We start from the raw sequence: 20,756 nt of genomic DNA, 5'->3' as shown, positions 1-20,756 counted from the left end.
GCATATGCAATGACATGGGGCTTTTTTGTTTTTGGGCCAAGTGAGTGAGTGAATCAGTGGAAACAAAAATATGAAGTGACCGTAAAATCATTGAGTGTCTCTAATTTTTTATTGAATCCAATTTTAAATTTTACCATGGATGATCCACATCTGGGCTATTTGAAAGCTGGGAAAGAGTAGAAAACGCCTATATGGACCTCAAGTCAAATCGAGTCGGAAAATATTTGAAAATTATCAGCATAAAATTCTGCGTCCATATATAGCTAAATTTTGAAATTAGCTAAATTTTTTGACAGAAATATCTCAAACTTAGTATATTGAGTTCGCAATAGGCACCACCTTCTCTGGCAGATATTTGGCTGCAGAGGTGGAGATTAAAAAGGGTTCGGCCCAGGTAAACTTAACTTCGTTTATACTTCTTAGTTTATGAATTGTGATGGCAGCCTAAAAGTATGCTTTAAATGGCTAAAGTCAATTTACATATGACTTTAACATCATGTGTATGAACCATTAGAGCTACCATCAGACTAACCTAGTCCATACACAGTTCTATAGACCCATAGTTACTTTTGAGAACCTTCATAGAATCATTTTCTGAGTCGAATTATGCTATCGGGCGCCCGTCTGTCCATGTATTTTTATGAAAAAATGCAGATCCCGTTTATAATCCGATTGAGATAAAATTTACCAAACAATATTTCTTTGGCCCAAAGACGAACCTAATTGAAATTGGTGAGAATCGGCTAAAATTTAGATATTGCTCCCATATATATCTTCAACCGATGTCGGGTTAATTGGGCACCAAATAGCCAATATCACTTCAAATAACCTGCATTTTGGCGCATCCGAAATCGGTGAAAATCGGTTCAGATATAGCTATAGCTCCCATATATCGTTCGACTTGCGGGTTTAAGTCCCTTACATGCGTAATATGCACTCCGCAACAATGATATTTGGTACCAGATATCAGATACATCCCAGAAATACCTTTGCCTTACACATGGTGAGATAAAAAGAACTGCAACAAAGTCAAATACCATAATTTTTACATTTTTCTAAAATTTTATTGAATGAAATCAAAAAATGTCGGAAATAGAATCAAATTTTAGAATAAGTTTAGATTTGTTCGAATTGATCACCTTTGGCACGAATTATGGCCTTCAAACGGCCAATGAAACCGTCCAACGCTGCCCGAATGTTGCTCTGCGGTATTTTGGCCCGTTCCCGGCGAAGCGCTTGCTTGAGGTGATCGACAGCCAACCTTGCTTTCCGAAATACTCCAGACATAAAAGTCCAACGGATTGGTATCCGGAGATTTTGGTGGCCATTGTGCGCTGGAAATGAAGCGAGGAATCTCATTTTGTAACCATTCTTGAGTGGCGCGTGCTGAGTGCGATTGTGCTGAGTCCTGTTGGAACGTCCAAGGTCTGCGGCCAAAATGTTTGCGTGCCAAGGCATTTATTCTGATGCCACCGTCGGCCTGTTATGTCGGCCCACACCATCACCATGGCCTTCGCTTGAATTCTGGTGGCCAACCGAAGGTGCACATTTAAACTCGATCAATTTGTTTGTTTACAATCTGCGGGACAACGAAGGTTTTCTCATCGGATAAAACCAAATTCGGCAGGTCACCACTTTCGGCCAAGCGAATCAACTCTTTAGCTCTTTTTCTTGCACTTTTTGGAATTTCAATGGCTTTATCCCGAGCTCATTTTTCAATATTTGTCGAATGGAATATTGCAATATGTTCAGCTCACGAGCCATTTTTCGGCCACTGCGACGCGGGTTTCGATGAAGTCGCTTCTCTACTTTTCGAACCATTTCTGCTGATGTTGTTGTTTTCTTCCGTCCACTTCCTTGAGCGATGGTACAAGACACAAAAGATTTATTCACATTTAAATGCTGGAGTGCTCTAACGATAGCCACTTGGGGGTTTCCAGCCAAATATAAAGAAATCACAGTCTCACGCTTGAATTCCATCACGAATAACTTTTTTTCTGGAAAATTCTCACCACAATGCTTTGGTACGCTTATAAACAATATAATGAGCTGTCACTGGAATAATTTTAACAGCTGTCGGACGAGTGGCTTAGAAATGACACCAGTCTGAAGTTGGTTGCAGTTTTTTCATCTCACCCTATATTATCGGAGTTTTTTTTTTAAACATAAAAAGGTCTATCGGAAAATGTTCTACATTCGTTAAGGACAATCTGAAGGACTACTGAAGGTAGAACTATCTGAGGAGCTAACAGAAATACATTATTTTTTCAAAATCATTTGAGGCATTATCCGAGGACTTTTTTCAAAATCACCTAAGGGTTTGGATTCTTTATAAATTATCCAATGGAATATAAGGATAATCACATCCATATTCGTATATTTGGAGTCTTCTAAGAGACTATCGCGAAATTAGTGAACCATCTGAGAGACTATCTGAGATATAGGTGTTTTTTTTTTAAGAATCATATGAAGGTCCATGATAGGCGTATTCTGGGATCAATATCATAGAATCGTAAATTCTTTTCAACCACCCGAGGGACTACCACAGGTATATCTAAAGTTCTTTTCCTGCATTCCTTTCATCTTTTGTGCCTCCAATTGTTGCCAATTTCCACCCAAAAATTGCGAAATTCAAATTTTATTCAATTTAAATGGCCCAGTGCCTGCCAAAAAATATATATTTTAATTGCCTACCCCATGCATTGTAATAGTCCATTTCCGTTTAGGACAAAACGCAAAAAACTTCACATAAAAAATATAATAAAAATTGCTTTTGGGCCATCTCTTTCATTGAAATTTCGCCCAGCCAATGGCTGGCAGTCGGCAGTTAGTATTTTATTATTTTTTTTGACGGAAACTTTTCTGTGACAGTCCATCTCGCGTTTTTATTTCTAAAAACTACTTCCGTTTTCGGACACTAAACGAGTAGTTTCCCTCCCCCCCTCTGGCCCCAAAAACACTTTTGAAGAATGGCCAAATAGATGAAGCCAGCCAACAACAACAATATCATGAAATTGGGCCAGTTCGTTTTTGTGTTGGTGGGGATTGCTTTTTGGCAAACAATGGCAAAATGCAACAGTGTAGCAAGAGTCCAGCTGAGGCAATTGTTGTCGTTGTTGTTGGCAACCATAAAAATCCAGGAATACGAGAAAAAAAAACAAAAACAATTCAAAGGAAATGAAAAGTTACAAAAAATGGGGGAAATAAGTGGATGAAATTGCAGGTTTATTAGAGGCCTACAAGGCACAGTGGGATGAAAACTTTCTGAGGATTTTTCTATCTAGGCAAAAAATGTGGGTTTTTAAGAATCTTTTGGAGAGTCGTGGATTTGTTAAAAACTATTTTTCGAAGTCCAATTGATGGGGAGATTTTTTTCTTTTCACGGACCTACGGTCTAATAAAGACGGATATTTTGGAATATTTTTAAAGGGGCTCATTGTGGTTTTTACAAATATTTTCCAAGGACCATCAGATAAGGATATTTTTTCAAGGACCATCAGACCTATAAGCTTGGATTTCTTATGAGTAGTTTTCCAAGGACCCTTGGATCAATAAACATGGCTTTAAAAAGATATATGCCCTCTGTAGCCATATGGCTGAGGGTATAAAGATGGTTAAGAACATTTTTAAGGACCAATATAGTTGGACTTTTTAAGAATGAATTTTCATGCACCCTCAGACCAATAAGCGTTCAAGGACCAAAGAACTTATAAGCGAGGATTTTTAAGAATATTTTGTTCAAGGAGCATCAACAATAAGCGGAGATTTTCTATGAATATTTTTTTCGAGAATTAACTGCCTAACAAATGTGGACTATTCAGGATATCCTTCCAAGAATCATCACATCAATATGCTTCGAATTTTTAGGGATATGTTGTTCAAAGACTATCGAACAATTTTCGAGGATTTTTTAAATAATGTTTTTTCAAGAACCGTCAAATGAATGAGGTTGGATTTTATACCCTCAGTTATATGGCTATAGAGGGCATAAATATATCATTTGACCGTATCAAACGTGGCTCATCGAAATAACGGGTTCATACCCTATGTTTCTTTGGACCAAATCCGTTTCAGGACATTTGGAGTCGATCTAGCGATGTCCGTCCGTCCATCTGTCTGTCTGTCTGTCTGTCTGTCTGGCTGGTGCGCACGATAACCCTCGAAGGGTGCATCCGATTTGGTCCAAATTTGGTATATCGAAATATTATTGTCAAACTTAGATCGGAGATGTGCAATATCGGCTCACTCTTTCCGGTACCTTCCTCACAAAAGGCTGAAATTTTCAAAAAAATATATTTTCTGCATTGAAAGACAACAGATAATCTGAATTTGCTCGAACTTTGCAAATTCTAATATTTGCATCAGAGTTAGGTCAGGTGTGAAAATGAACAATATCGGATCACTCCATTAAGTAACTCCCCCACAAAGTTTCAACATTTTGAAATATTTTAACTCTTATAAAATGTGATGTGAGAGTCCGATTGTCTTCAAATTACACACATCACAATATTTTTATTAACCTAAGGTCTGGCGTAAAAATGGTATATATCGGTCTACTCCTTGTGGTACTTCCCCCACAAAGGGTCAACATTTTGAATATCCATGAAGCTCATAAGACGCGAATTTAACCTCCGAATCCATTCAGATTTGGCACATCGCAATATTTCCATAAACGAAAGATCTGTTATGAAGATGGTAGAGATCGGACCATTCCTTCTGGTATCTCCCCCCACAAAGGGTAAAAATTTTGAATAACCAAAAAGATTATAAAATCCGAAATATGCATCCCATTCTCTTCATATTTCACACATCCTATTATTTCTACTAAGACAAGATCTGCTGTGAAAATGGGATATATCGGTCAACTTCTTCTGGTACCTCTCCCCATAAAGGGTCAACATTTTGAATATCCGTGAAGCTCATAAAACGCAAAATTAACATTTAATTCCATTCAGACTTGGTACATGCCAATATTTCCATAAACGCAATGTGTGTTATAAAGACTGTACAGATCGGATCATTTCTTCTGGTACCTCCCCCACATAGGGGTCAAGATTAAAAAAAACAAGACGGTCAAAGAATACGAAATAAGCATCTACCTCTTCTCAAATTTCACACATCCAAATATTTTTGCTAACGCAAGATCTGTTGTAAAGATGAAATACAGGGTGAGATAAAAAAAACTGCTACAAAGTCAAACGTCATAATTTTTACATTTTTTTTTAAATTTTATTGAATGAAAGCGCAAAAAATGTCGAAATATCATCAAATTTTAGAAGAAGTTTAGATTTGTTCGAATTGGTCACCTTTGGGACGAATTATTGCCTTCAAAGGTCAATAAAATCGTCACACGCTGCCCAATTGTTGCTCTGTGGTATTTTGGCCCATTCTCGGCGAAGTGCTTGCTTGAGGTGATCGACACTTTGGTATTTTTTAGTGCCAACCTTGCTTTCCAAAATACTCCAGACACAATAGTCCAACGGATTGGTATCCTAAAATTTTGGTGGCCATTGTGCGCTGGAAATGAAGCGAGGAACCTCATTTTGTAACCATTCTTAGGTGGCGCGTGTTGAGAGCGATGGGGCTGAGTCCTGTTGGAATGTCCAAGGTCTGCGGCCAAAATGTTTGCGTGCCCAAAGCTTCAATACATCCTCCAGAATATTTTCGCGATAATAATCGGCATTTATTCTGATGTCACGGTTGATTAATACGAGCGGAGAGCGACCATCGCTTGTTATGGTGGCCCACACCATCACCATGGCCGGCGCTTGAGTTCTGGTGACCAACCGAAGGATGCTACAGCCTATGACAGAAATTTGTCTATGCTGGTCCAGGCCTTCGCTCAGCTCCGATATAATATTTTGATGATTTTAGCTACATTATTCACCGTTTATTTCGTGTTTCGAATTTGAATATGGTAATGGCTTATGACAAACAATGCCTATGTAGGTTTTTTAAGGATTTTATTTTTTGCAAATTTTCAAATTCGTTCCAAATGGTGGAGGGTATTCAAAGTTCGGCCCTTCCTTTAGGGACTTTAACAATATTTTTTTCAAGGATTAATCGTGGATTTTGTTTTTCAGAATATTTTTTCAAGGACCAATAACGTGGTTCTATTGTCTAAGGACAATATGTGGCCAAATACGACTTTTTAATAAATATTCTTTTACAGATTTAACCCGATTTTGTGATATTATTTATGATATTGCCAGAACTAAATATTCTGCAGCCACTGTGCTATGCAAATAAAAGTTTTTTCTTTATTATGCTGTGATGACAGGCGTGAGACTCGCGAATATCTTAGGGCAGAGCACATCCCCTTTGAAGTGCAATAAAATGACCAATTGTTGAAGCCAAAAGACTTCTGGTGGCCCAAATGGCCCAGAGGGCAAGGAAATGGATAATTTATGAAAATTAACACTTAGCACCCATGTAACCCCTGCCCTCCAAAATATGAATCCTTTTTTATATTTTTTAAGTTTTTCGTTATTTAAGTGAAATTATTAACCTCAAGAATTTATAAATGAAATTCAAAATTTCCGAACATATAAAACCAAAGAAGACATGGCCATCATATCAATGCAAACTGAGGTCAGGGTTTTCTGTATTTATTTGAGAGTTTACCCCTTAATAGCCATTCTCTGCCTCTATCGCCTTGTGCTTCTTCAAAACTTTGCAAAATAATAATGACGGGGATATTACCAAAACTAAACAAACGAGACGTGTTATCGACGTAATTTTCAGTGTCAACACGTTTCCATTATTTGTTTTAATGACGCTAACAGGCGGACAACCCGCTTGGCCCCCAAGTCCCCGCTTGGGTTGGCCAAAAGACGAACGCCCCTTTTGTGTTGTTTGTGAGTGTGTCTCTTTGGATCTGGGTAATGTGTAATGATTTCAATGGTAATGACATCCAGACGCAGTATTGCCAACACCAACAACAACAAATTGAAGTTTTTCGACGCTGTTTTCATTGAAACCACAACAAACAAAGTTAGTGCCAAGTACAAAATAATGAGGCTACGTGACGGGAGTTGTTAAAACTGGATCAACACTTTTTAAACTCAATAAAAATTCGAACTTTTATTCAGCGGAGGGGGGCATTGGGATTTTTTTTGCATGCATACAAATTTGCGAAGGAGATATGATAGTTCGCAATTTTTGAGGTAGAAACGAAATTTACCTAGAAAAGTATGTTTTTTGAAAAATATTTTTTTCTCAAAATTGTTTATTTTAAATCTACGATTATTAGAAAAAAATATTTGTAAAAACATTCACTAAAAAAGATTAAGACTAAAAAAATATTTTTTATACTTAAAAGGCTAAAAATTCTCGAATATTAAAAAATATTTTCAAAAATAGGAAAAATATCCACAAATATTTAAAAGTGTTTTTTTTTAATCTACGAATATCGAAAAAAATATATATTTATAAAAAACCTAATAAAAAAACCAGTAAAGAAAGTCTTAAAGTCGGGCGGGGCCGACTTTATAATACCCTACACCATATATTTGATATATTTCCCTGAAGATCGTTGTTACGGTGTGCATATAACGGCTGTGGGTAACAAACATAACAAATCGGATGAACAGTATACAAATCGTAAGTGCAAAATTCCATCCCATTTGGGCAAATATTAGACGTTTGATGCACAATAAAAGGTAAATCGGACGAAGTTATATATGGGAGCTATATCCAAATTTGAACCGATCTCGATAAAATTCAGCAAATGTATTTCTGAGCTGTATTTGATATATTTCCCAAACATTGTTGTTACAAAATGCATTTTACGGCTGCGGAGGACAAAAATAACAAATCGGATGAACAATATATATAGGGGGCTATAGCTATATCTGAACCGATTTCGATCAAATTTGGCATACTTGTTTTCAGGCCTAGTTTGGTTGTATGTGCAAAATTCCATACTATTCGGTCTGATATTACACGTTTGATGCACAATAAAAGGCAAATCGGACGAAGATATATATGGGAGCTATATCTAAATTTTGACCGATTATCTCCAATTTCAATAGGGTTCATCCTTGGGCCAAACAAATGATTTGTGCAAAATTTCACTTGGATAGGACAATAAATGCGAACTGTACTTTGTTTACAAAAATACATGTACAGGCGGACAGACGGACGGACGGACATGCATAAATCGACTCAGAATGTGATTCTATGCAGATCATCAAAAGGAACTATGGGTCTATCTCGTTTCCTTTTGCCTGTTACAAACAAATGCACAAAGACATAATACCCTGACCACCTTGTGGTGTAGGGTATAAACAAGTAGAAAAACATTAAATTCGGCCGGGCCGAACTTCTAATACCCTCTACTATTGGCAAAAGAAAATATTGTTTATATAAAAGTATCTGAATTCAAACGTGTTGCACTATAAACTACAAATACCAGTAAGACCGTTATGCTGTTAACTTTTCAGAAAACCCCTAAAGTGGATGAGGACGTTGTATGGGAGCCATACCAAAACGGGAACCTCTATAGACAATTTTATACTTCAAGGATTGTCATCTACCAAATCTTCTTAAAAACCAAAATTTCGTGGGTAAATGTGACTAGGAATAATAAAATACTGAATATCGGTGTGTACCGTTATATGTGCGCTATAGAAAAACGTAAATATTCAGTGTTCTGCCAAAGGAGCTAGGGCCCACGATGACCTACAAATATCAATTTTTAGACAAAAACGTGGAGAAATGTGGCAAAAATCAGCAAAATAGTGAGTATCCGGAGGTACCTTATGTGGGGGCTATACGAAAACATGGACCTATATATACTATGTTCCGCCACCGGAGCTAGAATTCATAACGACCTACAAATATTAATTTTTGGACAAATCCTTGGAAAAATGTGGCAAAAATCATCATCCCGAGTATTGGTGGTAGGACCGTTATATGGGGGCTATGCAAAAACGTGGATCTATATATACAAAAATTTCGCCACCGGAGCTAGAACCCATTACGAAATACAAATACTAATTTTTTGACAAATCCATGAAAAAATGTGGCATAGACACCGATATATGCCATCTACACACCAGAACTTGAGTTAATAAAAATGATGAGATGTGTGAAATTTGAAGAGAACAGGATGCTTATTTCGGATTTTATTATCGTTTTGGTTATTCTCTCACCCTCTCACCTTTATGGAAATATTAAAATGTGTCAAGTCTGAATGGAATCGGATGTTAATGTCGTGTTTTATGAGCTTCATGATTATTCAAATTTTTGACCATTTGTGGGGGAGGTACCAAAAGGAGTGGACTGATGCATTCCATCTTTACACCAGACCTTGAGTTAATAAGAATATTGTGATGTATGTAATCTGAAGACAATCGGACACTTACATCACATTATATAACAGTTATAATTGTTCAAAATTTTGACCCGTTGAGGGGGAGGTACTTGATGGTGTGCGCCGATTTTGTCCATTTTCACACCTGACCTAGCACTGATGTAAATATTAAGATTTACAAAGTTGGAGCAAAATCGGATTATCCTTTCTCTTTCTGTGAAGAAATAAATATTTTCTTTTTGAAAATTTCGCCCTTTCGTGGGGAGAAGGTATGGACTGATATTTCCCATCTCCAAGCTCGATCTAAGTTTGATAATAATATTACGATGTACCAAGTTTGTACGAGTTGGATGCTCCCTTGCAGAGTTATTGTGCGCACCAGCCAGACTGATGGATGGACGGACACCCCATAGATCGACTCCAAATGCCCTGAAATGCATTTTGTGCGTAAACCGTAATTTCGATGAGGCACATTTAGGTCGTTATCAAATGTTATATACCCTCTGTAGCCATAAATGTTCTAAAAAATTAAATAATAATCAACAAATTTAAAAAAAAATATTCTAAAAAAATCCGCGAATATTGATAAAAATTTCAGAAGAAGGTCAGATAGCAATTTTGATACTGGGTACCTACTATAAGTTGTTAAAAAGCTTTCAGGGATCGTTTGGATGGTGGAGGATTTACCAAGTCCTTCTTAGGGCCGCAGACCTTCACAGGTCATCACGAAATATTCTATAGTCTTCTGAAGGTCCTTTACCTAAATTAACCGTATTTTATTGCTTTGAATAAACCCGATTACTTTACCAAAGACTCCACTTAACAGCCTTTTCACATTACCAAGACAACCAAAGGCGGCCGCTGCCGGTTGCCATGGTAACTAACTCCTCTGCCACCACTGGCATAATTGCTGGTGTAGCTTTTCAATGAGCCTGCAAAAAAGAGGAACTGCTAAAACAATAGCCCGGTTTTCAAGTTGTTGGCTTTTGTGTAACGAATGAAAATTGTGAAAAGGAAACCGAAAACTGGAAAAATATAATCCTTTCCCTTTTCTCCAACAAGGAAGGTGGAACAAAGCAACAAAGTCACACAGCAAATTCCTGCAAAAAAAAAAAAAACAAAAGGACGTAGGAAGGACTGGCATTAGACCACAAAAACAAGCAACTTGCCTCGGTTCATTCTCTAGGCCCTTATCATGAACTATTATGATGAAGAGATTCCAGTGAATGCTTTGGCGGCTGGAGCAGCAACCGTGAAACCAACACCGCCACCCAGCAATGCCAAGGTGGAACGTATCTCTAGTCGCGGAAGCAATGGTGACAAAGCAAGTGTGTTGGGTAGTGGTAGATCCGTTGCTGCTGTGGGTGGTAATGGTGGTGGTGGTGGTGGTGCTGTCCAAAGAGCAGGAAGTGGTAATGGTTTGCAGCGTAGCATAGAAATGGTGGGAAGACCTCGCCAGCGAACAATGGTAAGAAGGGGTGGGCAAGGATGTTGGCCAAGGATTATGGAAATGTTTGAAGGCTCAGGTATGCAAAACGAGGATACAAAATGAAAAACAGCTTAAGGATATATTATTTCGGAAACCAGATTGATGTCCCTTGGGTCCTTCAACAATTTTCTGGCCCTGGCCCTTGATCCTTTGAAAAATCTACGCTGGATGGCCCTGAGGGTCCCTTAAAAATATTGGAAAATTTCATTTTGAAACCCCCCTTTACCCTCCTTTTCTTCCCCCCAGATGCATGGCAACTCCACCGATGATGATGGCCTGTTGCAGGACATTTTGGATCATGACGATGAAGACGATGATGACGACGAAGAGGATGATAGTGAAATACAAATGGAGGCCAAACCTTCCATACAACCCATTCTCACTGAGGCCCAGCCGGACTTTATGAAGCGTACCAGTGGAGGAGCTGGTGGTGGTGTTGGCGGAGCCATTGGCCGCAATAACCCTCTACGTCCTGGCAGTTCTCGCATGAAAATGAATCTGCCAACAGCCAAAGTTTTGGACAACGACTCCGAGGCTTCCGAGACGGACAGTGAAGAAGGTGGAGAAGAATCCAAGGGAGTCACCGGAGATTATGCCCCAAATTGGGAGGCCTCACAAATGAGCATAACACCAGAAAAATGGGAATCTCTACAGGTTCCCCAGGAGGTCAAGGATCTATTCCCGTACATTTTGAAATATATACCCCAGCACATTGAGACGGCCTATCACTTGCAGCCATTCATCCCGGATTTTGTACCGGCAGTGGGTGATGTTGATGCCTTCTTAAGGGTGACCGGGCCGCCAATGCTCAATCCCCAACGCAGTCGGGAAGTTGATGAGCATTTGGACAAACTTGGCCTTTACTTTTTGGATGAACCTTCGGGCACCCAAAGTGAACCCAGTTTACTTAACATGAAACTGCGCTCTGCCCTCACGGGAAGTGGCAGTCATGCCCGTTCCTCCTCCGCCAGCATGGTACCCACTGCCAAGTCCAATAAGGACATTGACAAATGGATCAATGAAGTTGAACAGGTCCACATGACCCAGTCCGTGTATGATGTCCAGCCTCGCAAGGATATTGAGAACATGATAATTGATTGGCCACGTTCGTATGCCAATGTGGCTGGCAGTGTGCAGCAGGCCTATCAACAGTGTGCGGCCGGCCAACAGACTGTCATTGATTATGTCCGCATCCTCTGTCAACAGTTTGAGCTGCAGGGACCACTTGAGACACAAGCCGATTATTTGTTGAGTGTTCAAACATTGTTCGCTTTGTATTTGGCAGCCAATCAGGCATGGGAGTGAATGGAAAAGGAAAGCCGAAGGGGCAAGGTCATGGAGAGTAGGCTGCTTAAGATGGGAGAGAGGCATAACCCAGTAAATATTTTTTCGCATAGTATTAGAAATGTTTAGTTTTAAATCCGAAAATCGAAATAAAATATACTTATCAATGTGAAAGAAATGGATTTTTTCAAAAAAGAAATTTTCAACACCGAACAATCGACTATAAAAATTGATTTAAAATAAAAACTTTCCAAGGCCCAAAGACTTGATTTTCGCACAAATATTTTTTAAGGATAATTTTCAATTCTTTGAATGATTGTCATGCTGATTGAACGATGTCACAGAAAACTATTTCCCTCATTGAACAAGAATGGAACATAGAATTTTGTGCGAACTTTGGAAAACCCAATATTTTTTTCATGATTAGGTCAGGGGCGAAATTGGACAACAAAACAACTCCATCAAGTACCTCCACACAACATCCACGAAGCTCGTAAAACAGGAAATGACAATCATGATCTGTTCTGAAAATGGTAGATATCGGCCTACTGCATTTGGTCCCACCCCATAAGGTGTTAAAATTTTTGATAAACAAAAAAGCTCACAAATGTTCGAAATAAGCATCCGATTCTCTTCAAATTTCACAAATCCCATTATTTTTAGCAACACAAGATCTGTTGTGAAGATGGCCCCCATAAACGGGTCAAAATTTAAAATAATTATATCTCTCATAAAACGCGAAATGACAATTCAATTCTCTTAAAATTTCACACATCTTAATATTTCTATCAACTCAAGATCTGGTGTGAAAAGAACAGACATCGCTCCACCTCTTCTGGTACTTCCCCCACAAAGGGTCAAAATTGTGAATAATAATAACCCTCATAAAATGCGAGGGAAACATTCGATTATTTTCAAACTCGTCACATATCAATATATCAATCAACACAAAATCTCCAGTGAAGATGGTAGATATCGGCCCACTCCTTTTGGTACCTCCCCCACAAAGGGGCAAAATTTAGAATAACCAAAATGCTCATAAAATGCGAAAAAAGCATCTGATTTTATTCAAATTATTTATTCGAATATTTCTGCCAACACAAGATCTGGTGTGAAGATAGAATATATAGGACCACTGCCTCTGGTACCTCTCTCACAAACAGGTTAAAATTTTGAATAAGCTAAAGCTCATAAAACGCGAAATGAGTATCCGATTCCTTTTAAACTCGGCACATCCCAATATTTATATCAACACAAGATCTGGTGTGAAGATGATAGATATCGGTCCACTCCTTTTTGTACCTCCTCCACAACAGGTAAAATTTTGATTAATTATAATTCTCCTAAAAAGTAAAATAAGCATCCGATCCTTTTCAAAATTCACACACCTAAATATTTCTGCCATCACAAGATCTGCTGTGAAGATGGAATATCTCGGTCCACTTCTTGTGGCACCTCCCCCACAAAGGGTTAAAATTTTTAATAACCACAACGCTCATGAAATTCGAATAAGCATCTGATTTGCTTCAAATTTCACATATTCCAATATTTCTATCAACGCAAGATCTGGTCTGAAGCTGGGATATTGGTCCATTCCTCGTGGTACCTTACCCACAAACGGTTAACATTTTGAAATACTTATAAAATGCGAAATAAGTATCCAATCCTCTTAATTCATCTCTTAATTCTTAATTCATACATCTCAAAATTTCTGTCAACACAAGATCTGGTGTGAAGATATTAGATGTCGGACTACTCCATCTGATACCGCCCCAACACATTTTGAAAAACCCAAACGGCAACAGACTCCGAAATAAGCATCCGATTGCATCTAAACTTCACCGATTCCATTACTTCTACTAAGACAAGATCTTCTGTGAAGATGGTAGATATCGGTTCACTTCTTGTAGTACCTTCCTTATATATACCTCTCACATCCTGGGAAAGAAGTCAGCGATACTTCTAAAATTCCCATCAGATCTCTCACTTTACGAAAAAGTCCTTAAAATCTCTTATTCTGAAGATTACCGAGTAATTAGTAAAGCCATTGCACAATGGACCCATATCCAATTTTTCTGTCCAAAACTCTTTCAACGTGTTCATATACACTTAAACCCTCAAAATCAAATTTCAGGATTTCAGCTCTTTAATTTTTCCCAATGCTATATGTAGTACGAGGAATCCAGTTCTATAGGGTGAGATATTAAAATGCCAACAAAGTCAAACGCCACAATTTAAGTTTTTTTTTAATTTTATTAAATGAAAGCAAAAAAATATCGGAAATAACATCAAATTTTAGAATAAGTTTAGATTTGTTCGAATTGGTCACCTTTGACACCAATTATGGTCTTCAAACGGCCAATGAAACCGTCACACGCTTCCCGAATGTTGATCTCCGGTATTTTGGCCCATTCCCGGCGAAGCGCTTGCATGAGGTGATCGACACTTTGGTATTTTTTAGTGTCAACCTTGCTTTCCCCAAATACTCCAGACACAATAGTCCAATGGATTGGTGTCCGGAGATTTTGGTGGCCATTGTGCGCTGGAAATGAAGCGAGGAACCTCATTTAATAACCATTCTTCGGTGGCGTGCTCAGTGCATTGGTGCTGAGTCCTGTTGGAATGTCCAAGGTCTGCGGCCAAAAGTTTTGCATGCCCAAGGCTTTAATACACCCTCCAGAATATTTTCGCGATAATATTCGGCATTTATTTTAATGCGAGGGTCGATTAATACGAGCCGAGAGCGATCATCGGCTAGTACTTCTCGTATAATTTTATAACACATTTCCAAAACCACGTCCATATCTCAAATGCAGATACCAACAGAGTACTCAATATAAAACTTGGGAATTCCCAATATCTAATTTAGTGCCATTTAGTACTTTTCGTTCAAATATAGGTCCCAAATCTCAATCACAGATACCATCAGTATTCTAAATATCAAATTTCAGAATTTTATCTCTATCCCTTCACACAATACACAATACTTTTCGTACAATTATAGTACAGATTTCCGAAATCACCTCTTTATTATAAAAATACCACGAAACAATACAACATTTTAAAATTCCAGCTTCTTCTGTTAACCATAACCAAACTGTTTCAAATTTAGTACCATTTAGTACAGTTCGCACACTTAGTACACAGTTCCCAAAACCACCTTCATATATCAGACTTACTTTCCAACCTTGATACTCCTGCAAAATTTTTAGCTGTATACATTTGTATAATAACAAAATGTTACGATTTTGGATATTTATTACCATTTCAGAATTTTTCGTAACATAATAGTTTAAATTTCCAACTACCCTTTGGTATATTTATGCTGTTTTTCTAATTCGTGGATTCGTACGATTTTTTTTTTTAATTTTCGGGATTTTTTTTGGAATATTTTTCATATAAACCTTTGAATTTTCAAGGTCTCTTCTCTTCCATAGTTAGTTATCTGCAAAAATTGTCTAACATTTGCTCTACTTGACCCCCACTAGCCACACATTGCATAAACATCAACATTATCATCAGGGGCCTAATGCTCGTACTCGATATCGAGTTGTTTCGATAGATAATTTGAATTCTTGGATTACCGTATCCGTGATCGAATAAAATTTATCGATATGTCGAATAAAACTATTCGAGTTTTTGCCCGCCACATTCTACCTGTCGAGAACAAAACAAAACAGAAGAAAAACGAAATGTAAGTATTAAAAAATGTAATTATATAAATAAAATGGATATAATTGAGCCTTTTATTTCACAGGAGCACGAATTGCAACAAAATAAATTTTAAGCAAAAGGCAATTATGGCAGATTTTATGTCTGACCACCCGGGACTTGCCAAAGGAAAAATTTCGAATTGTCCAGAAGGTAGAGCGTCATCAAATCGTTTGTGGGAGCAGTTGACAACCAAATTAAATGGAGCAGGACCACCCGTAAAGAATGTCACCTTGTGGCGAAAGGTATATATTGAAAAGTGGTATGAAAAATTATGTTTCACAGTTTTCCTTTCCAAGGTTTATGCAGACCAAAAACAACATGTTAAGAAGAAATTATCTTTTAACAAGGCATCAAAGAATCAGACAGGTGGAGGCCCATATGAAGAAAAACTCATCACCCAATCAGAAGAGCTGATACTGGAAGCAGCAGGATTATCAGCGGCTGTAGAGGGGCTTTCTTCAGTCCAAAGTTTTGGTGCAAAAAAATGTAAAAATGCATATATTATTTTATTTTAGAATCGAAAAAGTCAATATATTCTTACCTCCAGGAATCCGAAACTTTGTACAGAAATGTTCCATACACAAAGCCGACTGGTCTGGTGAAAAGTTGATGTGTTCTGGACAAAGTTTTAGTTCCATTTCTTTTGCGACTCGCTGGACAACCCTGCAGGTTGCGCTTTGGCTCATTCCTATAAGAAAATCATTACCCACAGTGTGCTGAAAACTTCCACTGGCCAAGAGTGACAAAGTTGATGCCAATTGTAGAACTGCCGGAATGGACGATGACATATGTCCGGAGAAATCTAGTCTAGATAACACATATCGAAAAGCATCTTTTGTCAGTCTAAATCGTTGACGGAATCTGCAATGAATTGCAAAAATTATAAACACCACACTTGCATGCATTTTCATATTATACTTACGCATTTTCTGACAATGATAAGGGGTCACTACGTTCTCGAATTTGTCTTCTTATTATATTTATATTATTACCGTCCTCATCTTCCGAAGAGGATAATACAAAAAAACACGTATCCAAAATTTTTTTTAACTTTTAATGAAGCGGCAAACAATTGTTTTGTTTACTTTTTGGATGAAAACATATGTTTCGATTGTCGGTATTTCGATTATTTTTTGACAATAATCGATAAATTTTTGAATAATTCCATTCGAGTCGTATCATTCAATTAGTAACTACGGATCGTAATTTAACTTCGAACAAAATCTCACTCTATATCGAGTACGAGCATTAGGCCCCAGATTTTCTCTTACCCTCGACATTGTCTCACAACATTCACAACCTCTATGCTGCATGGTTGTCGTTGTTCCATTTGCAAATATTCTTCTTGTGGTATGTTTCCTTAATTGGAACATGTTATGTCTGAGAGAGAGAGGGTGCTGCAACCCATTCTCCTCGAATTTCACTGTCGACATCCTCCGTCTTCATATGTGATTATGTTGTTGTTTTCATAGCTTCCGGTGTGGTGTTGGTGGGTGGGTGGGAATGTGTTTGGACCATAACATTGACCACCATCATCATCGGTCGTTCGATGGTCGTCAATGTTTCTTCTTCTGCTGAGGTTTTGAACCACGAATTGTTCCGTGTTCGAAACCAAAATTGTGACCGGGGGGTAATTTGTGCAAATTGCTTTTCAATGTTGCCTTAAGAACGGACATTCTTCTTATGAAGGACATCCACATCGGAACACAACACAAGGTGTATGTATGCATGCAGGTGCATGCCACATGTATATTCGAAAGGTAATGAGTGAGTTATCAAGGATTAAACCATTCGGAAAATATTTGTTATGAAAACAAAGACAAATGGGAATGGAAGAATACAAAATGAATGGAAAGGATATTGATTTTTGTTTTAGATTATGATTAGATTGACGATGAATTTAAGTTGTTGTTAGAGGAGTATTGGAGGAAATTTAAATTGGCAGGAGGTGATTTTTAAAAAATATTCCTAAAAAATCCATTAAAAATAAAAAAAAGGTAAATTAAATCAGTTGGTATTGCCGACAGCTGCATACCATCAGCCAATGTTCGATTATTTAAATATATTTTGACTTGCGTTATGATTATTCAAACCGTTAACTCTCCACAGGAGAAGTTATGAAGTAGTGGGCCAATATTTTCTATTTCGTATCTGACATAAGTTTCATATTAAAACGTTTCAGATTTGGATTTTATATCAACTACTTGCTTCACCTTAAATTAGATATTTCATAATATTTCGGAAAGTTCGCGTTATATGAGAGTTTTATTTCTTTAAAATTTTGACCCGTTGTGGGGGAGGTACCAAATGAAGTAGTCCGATATTATCCATCTTCACAACATAGAAGTAATGGGATGTGCCGAGTTTGAAAGTAATCTGATGCTCATTTCACTTTTTTCGATCTTCATGATTAATCAAAATGTTTACCTAGTGCTGGGGAGGTATCCGAAACAGTGGACCGACATTGTCCATTTTCGCACCTGACCTAGCACTGATGCAAATATTAGGCTTTGGAGCGAAATCAGATTATCGTGTCTCTTTCTGTGCAGCAAATAAATTTCTATGAAAATTTCGACCTTTTGTGGGGGAGGTACCATAAGGAGTGGACCGATATTGCACATCTCCGAACTCGATCAAAGTTTGATACAAATATTACGATATACCAAGTTTGGACTAAATCAGATACTTCCTTTGAGAGTTATTGTGCGCAACAGACAGCCAGACGGTCGGACATCGCTAGATCGACTCCAAATGTCCTGAAAGGGATTTGGTCCAAAGGGACAGTTATTTCGATGAGGCACATTTTGGCCATATCAAATGATATATTCCCTCTGTATATATTCATAGGTCCCTCGTTTTTTTGTCTGAAGGTCCTTGAAAAAATATTTTTAAAAAATCCTCGTTAAATTGTCTGAAGGTCCTTGACAAATATTCTTTAAAAATTATTGGTCCATTGATCCTTCAAAAAATATTCTTTAAAAACTCCACGTTTATAGGTCTATTGGTCCTTGAAAAAATATTCTTCAACAAATTCATGTTTATTTGTCTATTGGTCCTTGAAAAAATATTCTTTAAGAAATCTAAGTTTATTGGTCTATTGGTCCTTGAAAAAATATTCTTTAAAATCCACGATTATTGGTCCTTGAAAAAATATTCTTTAAAATCCACGATTATTGGTCCTTGAAAAAATATTCTTCAAAAAATCCACGTTTATTGGTTTATTGGTCGTTGAAAAAATATTCTTTAAAAAATCCACATTTATTGGTCCTTGAAAATATATTCTTTAAAAAATCCACTTTTATTGGTCCTTGAAAATATATTCTCTAAAAAGGCCACGTTTATTGGTCCTTGAAAATATATTCTTTAAAAAATCCACGTTTATTGGTCTATTGGTCCTTGAAAAAATATTCTTTAAAAAATCAACGCTTATTGGTCTTTTGGTCCTTAAAAAAATATTCTTCAAAAATCCACATGTATTGGTCTTCTGGTCCTTGAAAAAATATTCTTTAAAAAATCCAAGTTTATTGGTCCATTGGTTCTTGAAAAAATATTCTTTAAAAAAACAGGTGTATTGGTCTATTGGTCCTTGAAAAAATATTCTTTAAAAATCCACGTTTATTGGTCCGTCGGTTTATAAAAAATTATTCTTTAACAAATCCTCCTTTAAAATATCCACGTTTATTTGTCTATTCGTCCTTGTTCTTGTCCTTGAAAAATATTCTTTAAAAAATCCACGTTTGTTTGAAGGTCTTTAAAAATATTCTTTAAAAAATCCACGTTTGTTTGAAGGTCTTTAAAAATATTCTTTAAAAAATCCACGTTTGTTTGAAGGTCTTTAAAAATATTCTTTAAAAAATCCACGTTTGTCTGAAGGTCTTTAAAAATATTCTTTAAAAAATCCACGTTTGTCTGAAGGTCTTTAAAAATATTCTTTAAAAAATCCACGTTTGTCTGAAGGTCTTTAAAAAATCCAGGTTTGTCTGAAGGTCTTTAAAAATATTCTTTAAAAAATCCACGTTTGTCTGAAGGTCTTTAAAAATATTCTTTAAAAAATCCACGTTTGTCTGAAGGTCTTTAAAAATATTCTTTAAAAAATCCACGTTTGTCTGAAGGTCTTTAAAAAATCCAGGTTTGTCTGAAGGTCTTTAAAAATATTCTTTAAAAAATCCACGTTTGTCTGAAGGTCTTTAAAAAATCCAGGTTTGTCTGAAGGTCTTTAAAAATATTCTTTAAAAAATCCACGTTTGTCTGAAGGTCTTTAAAAATATTCTTTAAAAAATCCACGTTTGTCTGAAGGTCTTTAAAAATATTCTTTAAAAAATCCACATTTGTCTGAAGGTCTTAAAAATATTCTTTAAAAAATCCACATTTGTCTGAAGGTCTTTAAAAATATTCTTTAAAAAATCCACGTTTGTCTGAAGGTCGTTAAAAATATTCTTTAAAAAATCCACGTTTGTCTGAAGGTCTTTAAAAATATTCTTTAAAAAATCCACGTTTGTCTGAAGGTCTTTAAAAAATATTTTTCAAGAAAATCCACGTTTATTGGTCTATTGGTCCTTGAAATAATATTCTTCAAAAAATCCACGTTTATTGGTCTATTGGTCCTTGAAAAAATATTCTTAAAAAAATCCACGTTTATTGGTCTATTGGTCCTAGAAAAAACATTCTTTAAAAAATTTACGTTTATTGGTCTTTGAAAAAATATTCTTTAAAAAACCACCTTTATTATTTATTTTTAAAAATATTTCATTGAAATCGCATACATTTCTTTTTATTTCCAATAATATTTATTTTAAATCGATTTTCAAATCAAAAGTTTTGTAACGTTCATTTACCAATCACATTTGCCATCTATCTGGCATCACTCTGTTCTCTCACTCACTCTTGGGCTCCAATTTCCATGCATCTCTCACAGTAAACGAAATGTAAACAAAACTCATTGAATTGAGCCCA

The 20,756-nt window shown here is 36.8% G+C and overlaps 2 protein-coding genes and 1 long non-coding RNA gene across 3 annotated transcripts; 2 read left to right on the top strand and 1 right to left on the bottom strand.

Moving 5' to 3' along the window:
* Nucleotides 1–10,219: 10,219 nt before the first annotated feature.
* Nucleotides 10,220–12,218, top strand: LOC101888619 (intraflagellar transport protein 46 homolog). The gene is made up of 2 exons (XM_005191827.3): nt 10,220–10,784; nt 11,052–12,218. Exons 1-2 carry the CDS (start codon nt 10,512–10,514, stop codon nt 12,108–12,110), a joined length of 1,332 nt encoding a protein of 443 aa, XP_005191884.2. The 5' UTR covers nt 10,220–10,511; the 3' UTR covers nt 12,111–12,218.
* Nucleotides 12,219–15,608: 3,390 nt separating this feature from the next.
* On the top strand, nt 15,609–16,318 carry LOC131803834 (uncharacterized). Its single transcript, XM_059125576.1, has 3 exons — nt 15,609–15,783; nt 15,847–16,045; nt 16,100–16,318. Exons 1-3 carry the CDS (start codon nt 15,704–15,706, stop codon nt 16,316–16,318), a joined length of 498 nt encoding a protein of 165 aa, XP_058981559.1. The 5' UTR covers nt 15,609–15,703.
* Nucleotides 15,785–17,061, bottom strand: LOC131803835 (uncharacterized). Its single transcript, XR_009342791.1, has 2 exons — nt 16,726–17,061; nt 15,785–16,664 (listed from the first exon to the last, which is right to left on the bottom strand). It is a non-coding gene; the product is annotated as an uncharacterized LOC131803835 (long non-coding RNA).
* Between the last annotated feature and the right edge of the window lie 3,695 nt (nt 17,062–20,756).

Source organism: Musca domestica, unplaced genomic scaffold, assembly GCF_030504385.1.
Source record: "Musca domestica strain aabys unplaced genomic scaffold, Musca_domestica.polishedcontigs.V.1.1 34, whole genome shotgun sequence".
Taxonomy (NCBI): Eukaryota; Metazoa; Arthropoda; class Insecta; order Diptera; family Muscidae; genus Musca; species Musca domestica.
The sequence above is the reverse complement of the archived record's forward strand: the minus strand, read 5'-3'. Positions and strand labels throughout refer to the sequence as shown.